At 44.4% G+C, this 15000-nt stretch overlaps 1 protein-coding gene across 4 annotated transcripts in view; it reads right to left on the bottom strand.

Moving 5' to 3' along the window:
• The window catches only part of LOC100559565 (H-2 class I histocompatibility antigen, Q9 alpha chain), an 80962-nt gene that overhangs the window by 57606 nt on the left and 8356 nt on the right, over nucleotides 1-15000 (bottom strand). The window contains exons 2-4 of one of the 4 annotated variants that reach the window (XM_062972941.1): nucleotides 14560-14832; nucleotides 11176-11451; nucleotides 9408-9706 (exon numbers count right to left, since the gene is read on the bottom strand). The exons of the other annotated variants lie outside the window; for them this stretch is intronic. Of the exons in view, the coding sequence (XP_062829011.1) occupies nucleotides 9414-9706; nucleotides 11176-11451; nucleotides 14560-14832 (842 nt within the window). The 3' untranslated portion in view covers nucleotides 9408-9413. Of the gene's footprint in view, nucleotides 1-9407; nucleotides 9707-11175; nucleotides 11452-14559; nucleotides 14833-15000 lie in introns of those variants that run through there. 4 annotated transcript variants of the gene reach the window in all.

Below are 15000 nucleotides of genomic sequence, written 5' to 3'. Positions count from 1 at the left end.
GCTGATTTGGCTCTGCTTTGTGAAAGGCGACTTTGAGGAGTGATTTTTCCAACTGTCCTGGCCACCTCCGTATTCCAGAGGTCTGCTAGAGCTTTGACAGAATCACCTACCCAAGTGGCAGGAAACTCCCCAAGAGTTTTCAGGAATCCATCTGGATCCATAAGCCTTCTGGGGCGGACTATCCTAATCAGCCCTCCACCCCTGCAGAGAGGTTTAGAGCCCCAGTGAGTCTAAACCTAACCAGGTCGGGATCAGTCCATGACAAAGGGAATGTGAACACTATCACCATCATCTCATCCTGAACAGAAGACCAAATCAAGGGTGTGCCCAGGGCTACGGGTGGGGCCAGAAACCAATTGGGAGAGACCTATGGTTGCCATGCAGTCCTGAGCCACTCCCAACAGAATGGTCGAGGCATGGATGTTAAAATCCCCCAGCACTAGTAGTCGTTGAGACTCCAAAACCAGGCCTGAGACCACTCCAGCTAGCAAATCCTGATAGACCTCTGCAATTCCTCCTCCCCCCTCCAACCAGGCAGACCAGGTCAGCATACTCATCCAAGATCAAATCATGGATGGCTGTTGTTTTTCCATTCACCAACTTGGCATTAAGCAGCAGGATCTCCAACCCAGGGGGTCTGCTATCTTACCTAGACTATTTGTAGGGAGGCTGGATCTGGGTTCACGAGTTTTCCCACATTCCCTGGGTCGCCTCCTCCTCCTGCATAGGAAGCTAGAAGGTGTACAGAAATTCACATCATGTTGGAACTGTATTAACTGAAGTCATGTTGGAACTTTGTTAAATAAAAGAGCCAAATAATACAGTGATATATAAAGTCATGTCACCATTGTATTAAAATCAGTTTATAGATACATAGAATCCAGTCACATTGGGACTTTATACTATATAGCAATAACCATCTGGAAACAAGAAGGTTTGAGAACCAGGACTGCATAGACTTCAAATCTTCCTTTCCTCACAGAGACTTTAAAATGGCAACCAAGGGGAAAAGAAGTTCAATTTGTCTATTAATAAAACATTTCAATTTGCCAAATACAGTCTCCGATCTGTCCTTTGTGCTTCCAGTTTACTTAGTTAAGCACGGAGGCAGAACATGGAGATCTCAGGACTAGGCGTGAGAAACATTCATAATCTGAGATGTGCAAAGTGGTGGAAGGTGGAGGCGATTTTCTTTCCTCACAAAATAAACTGAGCAGGAAAGGAGAAGGCTCCTCTTATCCCGAAGAGCATCTGCTTTCCTGTCTCCTGTCCGTAGGATTTTAATGGATGTTCCATAGTACCATTTGGCTACCCCTCCACCTGTACCACAAATGCACCCTTGCCCTGTGCCACAGCACCACTCTCCTCCTTCTGAACTTCTTTTCCTTCAAGGCTGAGAGTGCCTCCGTGAGTTTGGGGGGAGAAATTGGTCCACCAAATAAGGACTGGACATTGAATTCTCTGTCTCAAGGCTTGACCCTCTTCTCCCCATTGCCTCTCGCCCCCAATTTACCTGCTTTGGTGCTGACAAATCTGACAGATGGACACAATGCTGTTGGAAAGAGAGAGAAGGGAAAGTGTATTACTCATAGAAGAATGTAAGGAGAGCCCAAGGGCTGCATTGTAGGAAGGAGAGCAGGTAGGTTTCTGGGAATAGAACCAAGAAAGCATTTAATCCTCTCTGGGCGGTGGCCAAGCTTGGCAATGAGCGGTGTCCCTCCTGGCTGGCTTCATGGCATCCGCAGTGGTTTCTATGGATCTCATTTCAGTCTCCAGCCATTCTTTGGCTCTAAGATGCCAGGTGAGAGCTGGGCTGTGCCTTTCAGTCCCCAGCTGGAGTTTGGTTTCAGGACCCCTGTAGATACCAAAATCTGAGGATGCTCAGGTCCTATTATGTACAAGGGCAAATTTAAATATGAGATTTCACCCTTCCCTGCCCAAAATATGTGTGTGTATGTGTGTTTGTGTGGGAGGGGGGAAGTGTGCAACGGTTATGTGGTGGCAACTATTTATTATGCAGTGAAAAGGCCCCCTTTTGATGGGCTTCTCTCACCACATAATAGGTCTTGTGAGGTGGGTGTTTCAACCTCCCATGTGTCTGAGCCCTCAAAGGGAAGCACCTGAGTGGCCGGATGAAGCGTCACCTGCCCACGCTGCTAGTCCCTTGCCTAAAAGGAAAGAGGCCAAGCAGGCAGAGAAGTGAATTCATAGAATCATAGAATCGTAGAGTTGGAAGAGACCTCATGGGCCATCCAGTCCAACCCCCTGCCAAGAATTCATCCTTCTGCGCAACTGCTCTTCTTCCCTTTTTGTGCTATGGGGCCACAGCCCCAAAAAAGATAGTCACACCCTTAATTCACCAACCAGGCGACTGAATTAAGAGTGCGACTATTATGTGAGGACAACCAAAGTGCCAATTTTGCCTTCCCCAAAGGGGGTACAATGACTATGCAATAAAATGTGATAGTTTTCGCTCTATGTCTCTTCCCTTTGCCATTCATTCTCTTTGAACAAGGGTTCACTTATACGTACGTTCCTCCGAGTTAAGGGAATTTTTCTCACTTGCTGAAAAAGGAAGAAAAGACAGGGGGTCAGTTTTTAGGCAGGAAATACTTAGGGATCCTACATATTTTCCTCAGGGCAGATGTGTACACATAAACAATTCTAATTGCTTTCAAATAAAAATGTGGTGCCTTGCCATTTCAATGCCCACCATAAAGACTCCTCCAAAACGTCTTTCTCTCTCTCTCTGAGAACCTTGCTGTAAGAAGAAACTGAATCTGATCAATGAATACATATAGCTGGGCTTCTTTCCACATCAACATTTTTGCTGGAATTTCCATCCATTGTTCACTGCCTCCAAATTCTCCAGAAGTGGTTTTATTTCTTCAGTTATTATTGGCCGGGAACTCTTGCTTTTATTGTTATTAAATTGTCCCTTATTTCAGAGCTCCTCCCCTCTCGTTCTTTACCATTTCTGAGGTTTTTGATCATCCCAGCTCCATATTGCCTTCCCTTTTCCTCCTGCGTCTCTAGTTGGAAATGCCACTCTCATTGTCTATGCTCACCATCTCTTCCTTCCAGAGCCTTTTTGATTATTTCATATTTCTTGACAGCTTACTTCACTTGCCAGCTAATTATTCCCCAATTACTTTGGTTTAACTCTTTTAACTAAAGCCTCATGACTTGAAAGTTGGGTTGCTGACCTGAAAGCTGCCAGGTTCGGATCCCACCCGGGGAGAGTGCGGATGAGCTCCCTCTATCAGCTCCAGCTCCATGCGGGGACATGAGAGAAGCCTCCCACAAGAATGGTAAAAACATCAAAACATCTGGGCGTCCCCTGGGCAACGTCCTTGCAGATGGCCAATTCTCTCACTCCAGAAGCAACTCAAGTTGCTCCTGACACGAAAAAAACAACTCTTTTAAAATTCAGTTATCACGCAGAGAAGATGGTGGGGAGACAATACTATGCTGCTATCTCCCAGGGCTGCAGACGGTCTAGTTTTGCCCAAAGAATAGCCTTAAAACCAAGTCCAAAGGAAATCAAAAAGTTTTACTTCAGCAAAGTTTAAAGTAGCAAAATAAAATTCACAAAAGCAAGTTCACAACAGGCAAGTTCACAAAAGATGGCAAAAGTTTCTTGGCTGAGCAAGGTAGAGTCTTTGATAATTTCTTCTCAGGGCAAAAACACTTACAAAGACGAGGCTGCTTGCTGGAACAGATACAGGGTCAAAGGCTTGGTAACTGGATCTGTTGCTACCATGATGGCTGTTTTCCCTGCTCCTGATGTATAGCCTTCAGCCCAGAGCACGTGTGCCTCTAGGGAGTGATCTGATTGCTGTGTGTCTTTTCAGCAATCCTGGCGGACCTACGCCTTGCTTGTTGCTCCCTTCTGCGTTCAATGAAAAGTTGGAGCAACCAGCGTGCCTCCCTCCTCTTCTTCCTCCTCCTGAGCAGGCCTGGCCATCTGCCCAAAATCCCCAGCCCCTTCCTCTTCAGCCTTATCTTCCAACTCCTCCTCAGAGGCAGAAGAGGAAGACACAACACAGACCACCCCACCCACTTTTCTAGCTCTTTATTTTATTTATTTATTTACCCTATTTATATCTTGCCTTTTTCTACCCCTGAAGGGGACTCAGGGCGGCTTACATGTGGCAACCATTCAATGCCATTAATACATACAAATTAAGCTTAAAACAGATTTAAAAATACATCTTAACATTTTAAAACATCAACACTTTACCTTCCACAGTGCTGTCGGACCCTTCATCGCTTCCTGAAAAACAAAGGAAACATGGGGCCAGTTGTTTGAGGAAAGAAAGTGTTGTGGCATCTAGGTGTTTTCCTCTTTTTTTCCAGGACAGATGCACATGGAATGATAAGCTAATTGTTACTGATTTTACCACAGAATTATACACAAAATATGGCGCCTTGCCATTTCAATGCCTAGGATGGAGTGCTCAGTGTCTTCTCTCTTCTTCCCCTCTTTGAGGACTTTGCCAAACAAACTGAATGCTTCTAACGGATCATTGAGCTTCCTTCTTTCTGCAGGAGCAGGTTTTTGCTGAATCCCCATCCCTTCTTCATGAATGGCCTTTTGAGAGGTGTGTTAGTGTGAGAACGAGAGCAACCATGAGAATTCGTTAAGTGCCTCACCAATGCCACCCGATGTGGGGATCTTCTACTGGCCCACCACTACGGCATCAAATACAGGGATCCCATTGGGGTTCCTTTTTTAACATTCTTACTCATTGGTCAGTGGTCAGTGAATTATTCCCCAACTATTCTAGTTTAACCTCCTTAAAATTCAAATATTAAAGGGGTGGCAGAAGAATACAGTTACACCACCATCTTCTAGGGCTACAAACCATCTCATCTCCCTTTCTCGTTGTGTCTTATCCCGTTTTAATTTATTCCACCCTTTGAGCGGAGTGTGATTCACTTACCTTCCTTAGAAGAGTTGAATTTTTTATCACTTCCTAGAAAGAGGGAAAAAGCAAGAGGGTCAGTTTTTTGGGCAGTGAAATCCCCACCCTCTGTTCATGGGCTTTGGAAAGGCTGTGTGTCTCCTAGGTCTGTACAATGTCTCTTTAGCCATGTGAGTAGGTGTTTAAGGGCTCGTCCAGACAAAACCTTTATCCCAAGAGCTCCTGCAGAAATCAGAAGGGTGGCCAGACGCCATTCCTTGTAAATCCAGAATCAATCGCTACAAAAAGCAAAAAACGCTAGATTTCCAAATGCAGACATATCACAGTTTTTAGCTGAATATCCGGATCTTCAAATGTCTGTATGTCCCAGCAACTGGAAATCACGACATTTTTAATCTGTGTTTGTTCCTGGGTTTTAGATGTTTGTTCCTGGTTGGTCAGTTCCTAAAAAGAAGGTGACACTTGAATAGAAGGCAAAAACCCAGCATACCACAGGAGCCAGTGTGCCTTAGTAGTTTGAAATTGGTCTACAAGGCTGGAGACTAGGGTTTGGCTCACCAATCAGCCATGAAACCCAGTAGGGACCCTTGGTCAAGTCCCACTCTCTCAGCCTCAGAGAAGGGCCATGGCAAACCTCTTCTGAACAAATCTTGCCCCACAAACCCCGCAACAGGGTTGCCTTTGGGTCACCATAGATTGGAAACGACTTGAAGACACATAACAAACCCATGCCCCGCAGGTATAGCTCAGATTTCAGGTTCTGCTCCAAAAAGCAAGTGTACTTGCTAGAATTAATTTTCTTCACTTAGAAGAAAAAGTATTTTATTTATCCAGTTATTTCTTTGATTCATTTACACCATGCAATCAAGGAAGCTCTGAAATAATATGCTTCTCAGAGTTGAAATGTAATTAAATTTATCCTTAAATAGGTCTAAAAGAGCTAATCTGCAAAGGCATATGCCTTCCAAAATCAAGATCCCTGTTATTGAGTGAGTACAACAGCTCGTGCATGTTTCAGATCACTTTGTGATTATATTCCATAAAAACTGGTCAAATGCATTCAATTACACGTGGCCTGTTGGCAGTTGCCATTTTGCTCCTTCTTTGTTTTCATATAAAGCACCGTGGATGCTCTTTCAGCTTCTGATATTTATAAAGTAGAACCCACACATCTATGGTGGATAGGTTCTCACACTTTGTGTGAATGGCTGAGTGAGGACGTAAAACCCTGGTTTTCATAGTCCTAATCTAATGTTCACATCACTACTCCACACTGGCTCTGAAATACACTAGTGGAACTCAATTGCCCAGAAATACTATGACCAGAAATACTATTGACATTTTTCTGCAGAGACAGAATCAGGGATTTAAACCCATAAAAGTACAACTCCCTCCCTCAGCCTGGCTCATTCTGCACTTGACCACTGGGGCCAGATGTCTGTCTTTGGGATCTACATCCAAGGGGTACAGACTGGTTGGAAACAATATATGTTTCCTGGGCTCTTTCTATGAAGGGGCTGAATAGCTACTAAGGCTGTACACAATTATTGTTAGTCCTTGTAAGTCAGATCAAATTGATTAAAATTGTACTTACAACATGATATTTGATGCACGGGCGTGGGCGTGACCCAAACAAAAGATTTAAGAATAGAAACTTACCCAATACTTTTTTGTTTGAATTTTGTAAACCTCGGAAGTCTTCCAAAATCTCCAAAATCAGTTCTATTTTCGGCAGAAAAATGGAAATTCTACTGGTTAATATGACAGACATTCAATGAGATAGGTGTTGTGGTATGTGTGTGTGTGTGTGTGTGTATGTGTGTGTGTGTGTGTGTGTGTGTATGTATGTATGTATGTATGTATGTGTGTGTGTGTGTGTGTGTGTGTGTGTGTATATATATATATATATATATATATATATATATATATATATAATGTTTTTGTCAAAACTTTTTTAAAAATCCCTAAAATCAGTAGATCCATGAATATTTCTCAAAGTTGGGGAGAATGGTCTCTTGTTATCTTGTGTCATTGTATAGAGAATTCAAGGAGCTAGCTCTTGTAGTTTTTTTAATAAAAAATTGTTGTTTATAAAAACTTTGAAAATGTCCCAAAATTTCATGGATAAGTGAAACATTCTGAAACTTGAAGGGCTAACAGTGATAGTACAGTAGAGTCTCACTTATCCAAGGTAAACAGGCCGGCAGAAGCTTGGATAAGCAAATATCTTGGATAATAAGGAGGGATTAAGGAAATCCTATTAAACATCAAATTAAGTTATGATTTTACAAATTAAGCACAAAAACATCATGTTGTACAACAAATTTGACAGAAAAAGTAGTTCAATATGCAGTAATGTTATGTTGTAATTACTGTATTTACAAATTTAGCACCAAAATATCATGATATATTGAGAACATTGACTACAAAAATGGCTTGGATAATCCAGAGGCTTGGATAAGCGAGGCTTGGATAAGTGAGACTCTACTGTATGTTCTACTACTGTAGTAAGTTTCACCCCAATAGCTGTAAAAATGAGGGAGAAAGGAGGCCCTGAAGTTTTCCCTTTGCGCAATTGCTATAACGAAAAAGTAATGAAATTTTGTTACTCTTATTATAGTAACAAAATTTTCACTAACGATACTTGAGAAACACTTTAGAAACAAAATACCAGCACCCCCTAATTTTGTAATGAGTTTTGAAATATGTTTTTCATTGATTTCACAGCCCTGATAGCTACGTTCAATGCTGTTGTCTTATCCACAGCTTTGGGAGTAGCCTTGGACATATGTCTAAATTCAATCCATCTTAATCCAATGCCCATCCCATCCATCTGGAGTATACATGAAATGGGAGAGGCAACATTCACCTGAAGTTGCTTTGCAATCACCTTGACATTTTTTTGCAGAGATAGAATCAGGGAATTAAAACAAACTCTCAGGGATCTGCTGAAGAAGACCACACACCCTCCTCTTCCTCCTCCCACAAAGTTTCTCCCATTACTTCCCAGCAGTCCACAGGGATGGAGGCCTTCCAGGTTCTCTAGCAAAGACATTAACAAACTGGGAAACCTTCCCTGGCAACAGGCTGAGACCTGTGCTCATGATGTGGGATAAGATGAGGCAAATGGAGTCGTCCATGCCTCCAAGATGTCGGCAAAGCTGAACATTCCCTTCAAAGGTAGAGAGAGTCCTCAAAAGGAAAATAACTTCCCACCCACACAACCACAGAATGCCTCTTCCCCACAAGGAAATGCATTGAGAATGTACTCACTGAAATAAACAGCAAGCAGAGCAATTTCAGCTATCGCGAGGAGAGCCACTACGACACACCCGATGATGAGTCCCAAGATGGAGGCTGAAGGTAAAATGGAAATGATCAAAAGAATTAAAATGAAATCACCAACCCAAATCCTTTATGGAACAGGTCATAGATGGAGAAAGAACTGCGGAGGCCTGGGAGTCCAAAGGTGAAGCACGTGTGAAAGACCAACCCTCACAATCCCGTCAAAGTCTACAGAACAGGACTTGGAAGTGGCCATAACAGAAGAGCCATCAGGTTCAGCTTTACCATTAAACCTGGGCCCAGTGGCTGGTGAAAGGACCCCCACCCTCCATGTCTCTTCTGAGGGAAAAAGAACAGCTAGCATCTGCTGAACTTAACCCCTCTTGAACTCCATTCCTTTTTCCTTATCGATTGTTGTCTTATCTAAGTCCAATAGTTCAATAGCAGAAAACTGTCTAATAATTTTTAAGCCTCCTGGGGTCTAATTAAACTAAACAGTTATAGGCAAAGTGAAATAATAAACTTGTTGGTATTGTTGATTTGCTGGCACATCTGCATCAAATAATTTAAATATGTATAAACGGCGCTCCATGCAGTCATGCCAGCCACATGACCTTGGAGGTGTCTACGGACAACGCCGGCTCTTCAGCTTAGAAATGGAGATGAGCACCAATCTCCAGAGTCAGACATGACTGGACTTAACATCAGGGGAAACCTTTACCTTTACCTTATAAACCTATCACAGCCACTCAGGATGAGAGGGTGCAAGATGTCAGCCAGCCTTTGCGTGGGGTAGAGAATGTCAATTTACGGATCACAACACACTGGTTAGAAAGGGAAAGGTTATTAAAAATGCTTGGGACCAGTAGAAGTTTGGATTTTTTTCCAGATTCTGGAATATTTACATATTGTACATGTAATTAGATATCTTAAGAGATGGGGCCCAAGTCTAAGTCTGAAGGTCATTTTATGCAAAATAAACGTTAATGTAAGAAACAAAGTTTGTGTGCATTGAACTATTTGGCAATGAAGGTGTCACTATCTCAGCCACTCACATGGGGAATTTTAGAGTATTTCGGCTTCCCGGATAAGAGATAATCAACCGGTATTGATTACAGCTGAAGTTCTGATCGCAGAGCCTGCCTTCAAAAGTTCTGATGCATCTGATGTTACCTCTGGGTATTTTTACCCTTCCTGAAATTACATACCAGGCTCCTCCCAGGCCACATCCACAGGTTTCAGAAGTCCATCGTGCTCCACGTGGCATTGGTAGCGTTCTCTCTCCTTGGGGTCCACCGTGATGCTCCGCCAGGTGTAGTAAGTCCCATCCGAGTTGGGGGACACCAGGCCATGGAAGACATCCTGCGTCCAGACCTCCCCATCCCTTGTCCACTCGATGTCAATCTCCTTGGGGTAGAAGCCCCCCACCCGGCAGATCAAGGTCTCCATCCCATCGTGGTCTACCTTCCGGGTCACCATCACTTCTGGTGTCTCTGCAAAGTAATATCAGGATTAGCACAAGGTCTTTCCAAATGCCAGGAAGGGTGAATGTGCTTGTTAGGGCTCCCTGAGGAAGGACTCCTACCTTCACTGATCTCCAGCTACTTCTGGCCTGCCTCTCCCAAGAAAAACTTGACTGCTCTGATCAATTGGAAGATGTTTTAAAAGAAGCAGCTCCAAATTTAAATCTAACTCATTTGTATTTCAGCATAAACTTTCATGAATGTAAACTTACTTCTTCAGTGCTTACACAACTGCATAAATGTTAGAGCTGTGCCATCAATGAAAAAATGTTTCAATATTCATTACAAAATTGGGGGGGGGGGGGCGGCGGTGAATTGCTCTTGTGATTAAACTTGCTCTAATTGTACCACACATTTTCCACTGTTAGCTCACCAAATTTCAGAACATTACAAACATCCACTAATTTTTGAGGAATTTTTGAATGTTTTACAAACAATATTTAAAAAAACTGCAGGAGCAATGTACTTGAATTTTATACAATAAAGAAGATCCCCAGAAGTCAATCCCCAGAAGTTTCAGAAAGATTCACACATCTACTGATTTTGGCGGATTTTTAAAAGTTTAAACAAATAGTTATCCTCTTGAATGTCTAACAGTGAGTCTACATGACACACAATTAACCATAGAACATCAATTTGGCACAGATTGATATATATTACTTACTTTAGTCCTCTTTGCAGATTCATTACTTTTATTTATTATTATTAGACTGACTCTAAATGGCTGGCTGCTGGAGCCCTCATTGGGCTTTCTGATGCTGAGCACTGCATTCTGGGAAATGTAGTTTAGGGCAGGGCCTTTTGCATTCTCTGCCTTACGTGGCCTCGCTTTCCCAAACTACATTTCCCAGAATGCTGTGTTTTCAGTCTCGCTCCCATCCCATCTAGCTGCCTTTCCTTATGGTGACTGGCAAGCAACCTCGGTCTGGCAATGGCCTTTTTGGCTTTACCATAGTTGGTTAATGCTTATACTGAAAATTAAACTGACTCTGGAAGGCTTCCAAATATTACAGACTCTTAATAAAAATTATTGGTGAGTGTTTCGATTCTTAAATATTTCTCCCCCCCCCTTTTTTTTTGCATGTTTCTTAATAGTGATTCGTTTGCACAAATCTAACAAATAACTAATGACTTAATTTTGCACAGCCCAAATAAATATCCTTTATAGTCCGAGATTTTAATACCACTTAGTACTGCAGCTGAAGAAGTGGATTTATATCCATGAAAACCCATACTGGAATACAACCGTGTTAGACGTAAATTTGGTGCTGTCAGGTTTCCTTTTTCCTTCCCTTTCCTTCCTTCTTCTAAAAAAAATTTGGATTTTGTGTTTCTGTTTCATTTTTTGACTGAGAGAGTGGACCGTACAATTTCTGGTGGGAAATGGAAGGGAGGTTGAATGTTTGGAGGCTGTCAGGCTCTTGGTGACACCCCTTCACCTGTCCTCAGCAGTGTCTCCTTCCCGTATTCCAGGTACTTCTCCAGCCACTCAATGCACTCCTCCTCCAGGTAGGCCTTCAGGTACTGGTTCTGTGTTGATTGAGCATCCCATGTCCTCTTGGTGATCTGGGCCTCCACATCAGCTGCCGTCCAGGTGAGGGTCTCCTTGTCAAAGCTGATGAAGTCCTTCCCATCGTAGGCATACTGTCGGTATCCTGCTTTGCTCCCATCTTTCCTCAGGTCACAGCCATACATCTGCTGCAGGGTGTGAAACCCTGAAAGAGAAATACAGAGGTGGTGGAGGTTCAGACTGGGTTAGGGGCATCCACAACATTCCCTGTGACCACAAGCTTCCCAGAAACAGAAGGAATCTTTTTTCTGGGGAAGAAGAAAAGGCAACCACAATCTAAGGAAGTGTGAAACATGAAAAACAGCCCAGCATTTTCAGGATGTAATAGTTCATGGTCGTCTCACTCGTTCAGTCGTTTTCAACTCTTCGTGACCTCATGGACCAGTCCACGCCAGAGCTCCCTGTCGGCCGTCACCGCCCCCAATAATAGTTAATAATCCTCAAATGCATTGTACATATGTATTTAAATATTTATCTTCTACCTTGCTTCATGAGATCTCAGAGTGCCATTAAGAATGCAGTAACGTTTTGCAGAGCTTACTTTCTCCTTCTTGGACTGATGGCCCATTTGGTCTCTTCCAACTCTATTATTCTATGATTCCTGCCCAAAAGAGAGTTAGTCTTTGATGACCCTTTGTCTGGGAAGGGAGGAAGTCATGAAGCTCTTCTATCAGGATGGCTCATGGTCACATATAAGATAGCTTTTAGGAGTTCTCCTCCTCAAAATATAGCAATTTTTCTTTTGTCTATTTACTTTTCCATCAAAGTTGAATTTCCTGGCACAATCTTCCCAGAGCATCATATATATATATATATTATTTGTGGGCAGGCATGCAATCTAGAGCTCCTTATCTCTATTATCTGTAAACAAGTATTGGTGCCTCTTTACTGCCCTCATTCTCATTGGGTTTTTAGCCATTCTTGGGTCATGTTGTGCTCATGGGAACCTTTTTAAGCAACAGGAAATGAGAGGCAGTCACTTCCTATTCAGAAATTTTTAGAAAAACATTTTTTGAGTTTTGGGAGCTCTGTGTGCCACATAAACTTACAGGTTTCACTTACCCATTCCTACACTAGAGTTTCTGTTAGTGTGTGTTAATGTTTTGAGGTTGAAATGTTATATCAAGTTAAACCGTTTGGTGTTTTGCAACTGTGTTTCCGGCAAAGCATTTCAGCAGTGCAGGAGCTAATCACTAGACTGCTTGAGTGATTGCCCACAGGACCTATGGGGCACAGTTTCCGTTTGAATTGTCTGTGGAATTGAACTGTCTCATGAACTGTGGAATGTGCTTTCTTATCAGTTGAGTTGCGTTTTGCAGAGGCAAAAGGAAAAAAAAAGCAAGCTTTGAGCGATGGCTTTTGCTGTGTTTGTAAATATGATTTGTAAATACTGAATAAATGTTTAAACTACAGACTGCAGATGACTTTGGAGGAATTGGTGAGGGCAGAATTTCGCCAATTCATCAGGGTGCTGGTGTGGATGGAGCTGGTTGATGGATGGTATTGAAGAAACCCACCAACACGCACCCTGACCCCTGGCTCTGCATACTGACAGTTTCGATCCACTTAAAACCCCATGGTAGCTTAGTGAGGCCCAGGACCTGTTTGGCTGAGCAGTTTAAAGGCCCCTCCCTAAACTACACACCCCAGAATTCTGCAGAAAGCAGCCACAGGATTTGAAGTGGATAGATAGATACTCTAGTGCAAGCATGGGCAAGCCTTTTTGCCTTGGGGTCTTATTGCAGGCCTAGGAGGGGTGGGCCCATGCGGGGTAGGGTACGGGAGAGAGTGGGGCCAGGAGGGGGCAGGGCAGGGCCTGGGTCATCCTCAGGTTGTCCTCCCAGCATAAGGACCAGTATGCCATCCTTATACTGGGAGGAAGGCAGGACACGCAGCAACTGCCCCAATCCTCCTCCCCTGATCCTTGGGCATTCTTCCAGGAAGTGGGCAGGACAGGCGGTGGCTGAGAGTACTCTGGAGGGCTCTCAGCCACCACATGTTTTCCTTGAGCTGTCCTCCCGGCAGAAGCATGTGGCCACTTGCACTTTCCTTATGCCGGGAAGATGGTAAGAGGGCTCTCAGATGCTGTGTGCTTTCCTCCCCCATCTTTTTGGCATAAGGATGTAATAAGCTGCTGTGTCCTTATGCCAAGAGGACAGGGAAAATGAGAAGGGCCTGAAGTAAGCGTCCCAGCCCCCAGGCCTTAGTTTGCCCATGCCTACTCTAGTGCAGTGATTCCTAAAGTGGGTGTTACCGCCCCCGGTGGGCGCTGGAGTGATTCAGGGGGGCGGTGATGGCACCTATTAGAACACGGGGGCGGGGCCAGGGGAGGGGCGGGGCCTCTTCCCAAGTGCCGGAGACAGGGCTGAGCACCTGAGGCGCCTGTTAGGACACAGGGGGTGGAACTAGAGGAGTGGGAGTAGCTTCTTCCCAAGAGGACGAGACAGGGCTGAGAATCTATATCTCTCCTGAGGCGTTGGTTGGGACACAGACAGCAGAGCTAGGGGAGGGGGCGGGGCCTCCTTCCAAGAGCCCGAGACAGGGCTGAGCCTCTATACCTCTCCTGAGAGGCCTTTTAGGACCAAAGGGCGGGGCTAGGGGTGGGGCTGAGCCTCTATACCTCCCTTGAGGCCCTTGTTAGAACACGGGGGTGGGGTATAGAGGTCCAGCCCCGTCAGGCACTTGGGAAGAGGCCCCGCCCCCTCCTCTAACCCTGCCTCCTGTGTCCTGGCAGGCGCCGCAGGACAGGGATAGAAGCTCAGCCCTGCCTCAGAGCTCGTAACTCCGCCCATCCCAGTCCTGGCCGCTCAATTGTGGCCCCGCCCACCTCCCCCTCCCCACCCTGCATCTTGGACTAGGGGAGAGGCTCAGCCCCGCCCTCTTGAGCAGGAGCCACGCCCACCCCTCTAAGCCACGCCCCCTTTCCTTAGTAATCTTCAGTAGGAAGCAGTTACAAAAAAGTTGCCCATTTAATTTCTACAGCCTGGTTCTCAACCTGGGGTCCCCAGATGTTTTTGGCCTTCAACTCCCAGAGATCTTAACAGCTGGTGAACTGGCTGGGATTTCTGGATTAAGAACCACTGTTCTACAGCTTCCTGTTAAACTGTCAAACAAACAACTTGGGTAATGTGGAAGAAGAGGAATTTCTCTCCTTTCAGGACCTCTTTTCCTCTCTTTGCTGGTAGAGAGATACCATACAAACCCTGGGAAGGAGATGGCAGATCGCTACTCCTTGCCCTTGGTTGGTACTTACCTCCACTCTGGTTATAACGATTCCTTGCAATCACCAGACTCTCTTTGAAAAACACTTCAGCATTCCGTGACACCTCGGATTCATCCTTCCAGTAGGAGGGATCCTCTTCCTCCACCTTACTCATCCAGGGAACAGAAGGACGTTTCTCTTTCACGGTGCTGTCATACTGACAGATCCGCTGGTCATCCACATATCCAACAATGATGAATGATTTGTTATCTTCAGATGCTGCAGTATAGAAATACCTCAAGGAGTGTGAGGAGGAGGAGGAGACTGGAAAGGAAGAAAATGGGAATCATACGATTGTACTGAGGTAGTGCCTGCTGAGAATTCAGTTTAAAATGTAGTAAGACACTGAAAAGAGTGGCAAGTCTGGGGAAATTGATGGGTTATCAAGAAAATTATACCAAGTCTATGCAAGGAGGTAAGACAAGGCTGCAT

The sequence above is a fragment of the Anolis carolinensis genome, chromosome 2 (genome assembly GCF_035594765.1).
Source record: "Anolis carolinensis isolate JA03-04 chromosome 2, rAnoCar3.1.pri, whole genome shotgun sequence".
Taxonomy (NCBI): domain Eukaryota; kingdom Metazoa; phylum Chordata; class Lepidosauria; order Squamata; family Dactyloidae; genus Anolis; species Anolis carolinensis.
The sequence above is the reverse complement of the archived record's forward strand: the minus strand, read 5'-3'. Positions and strand labels throughout refer to the sequence as shown.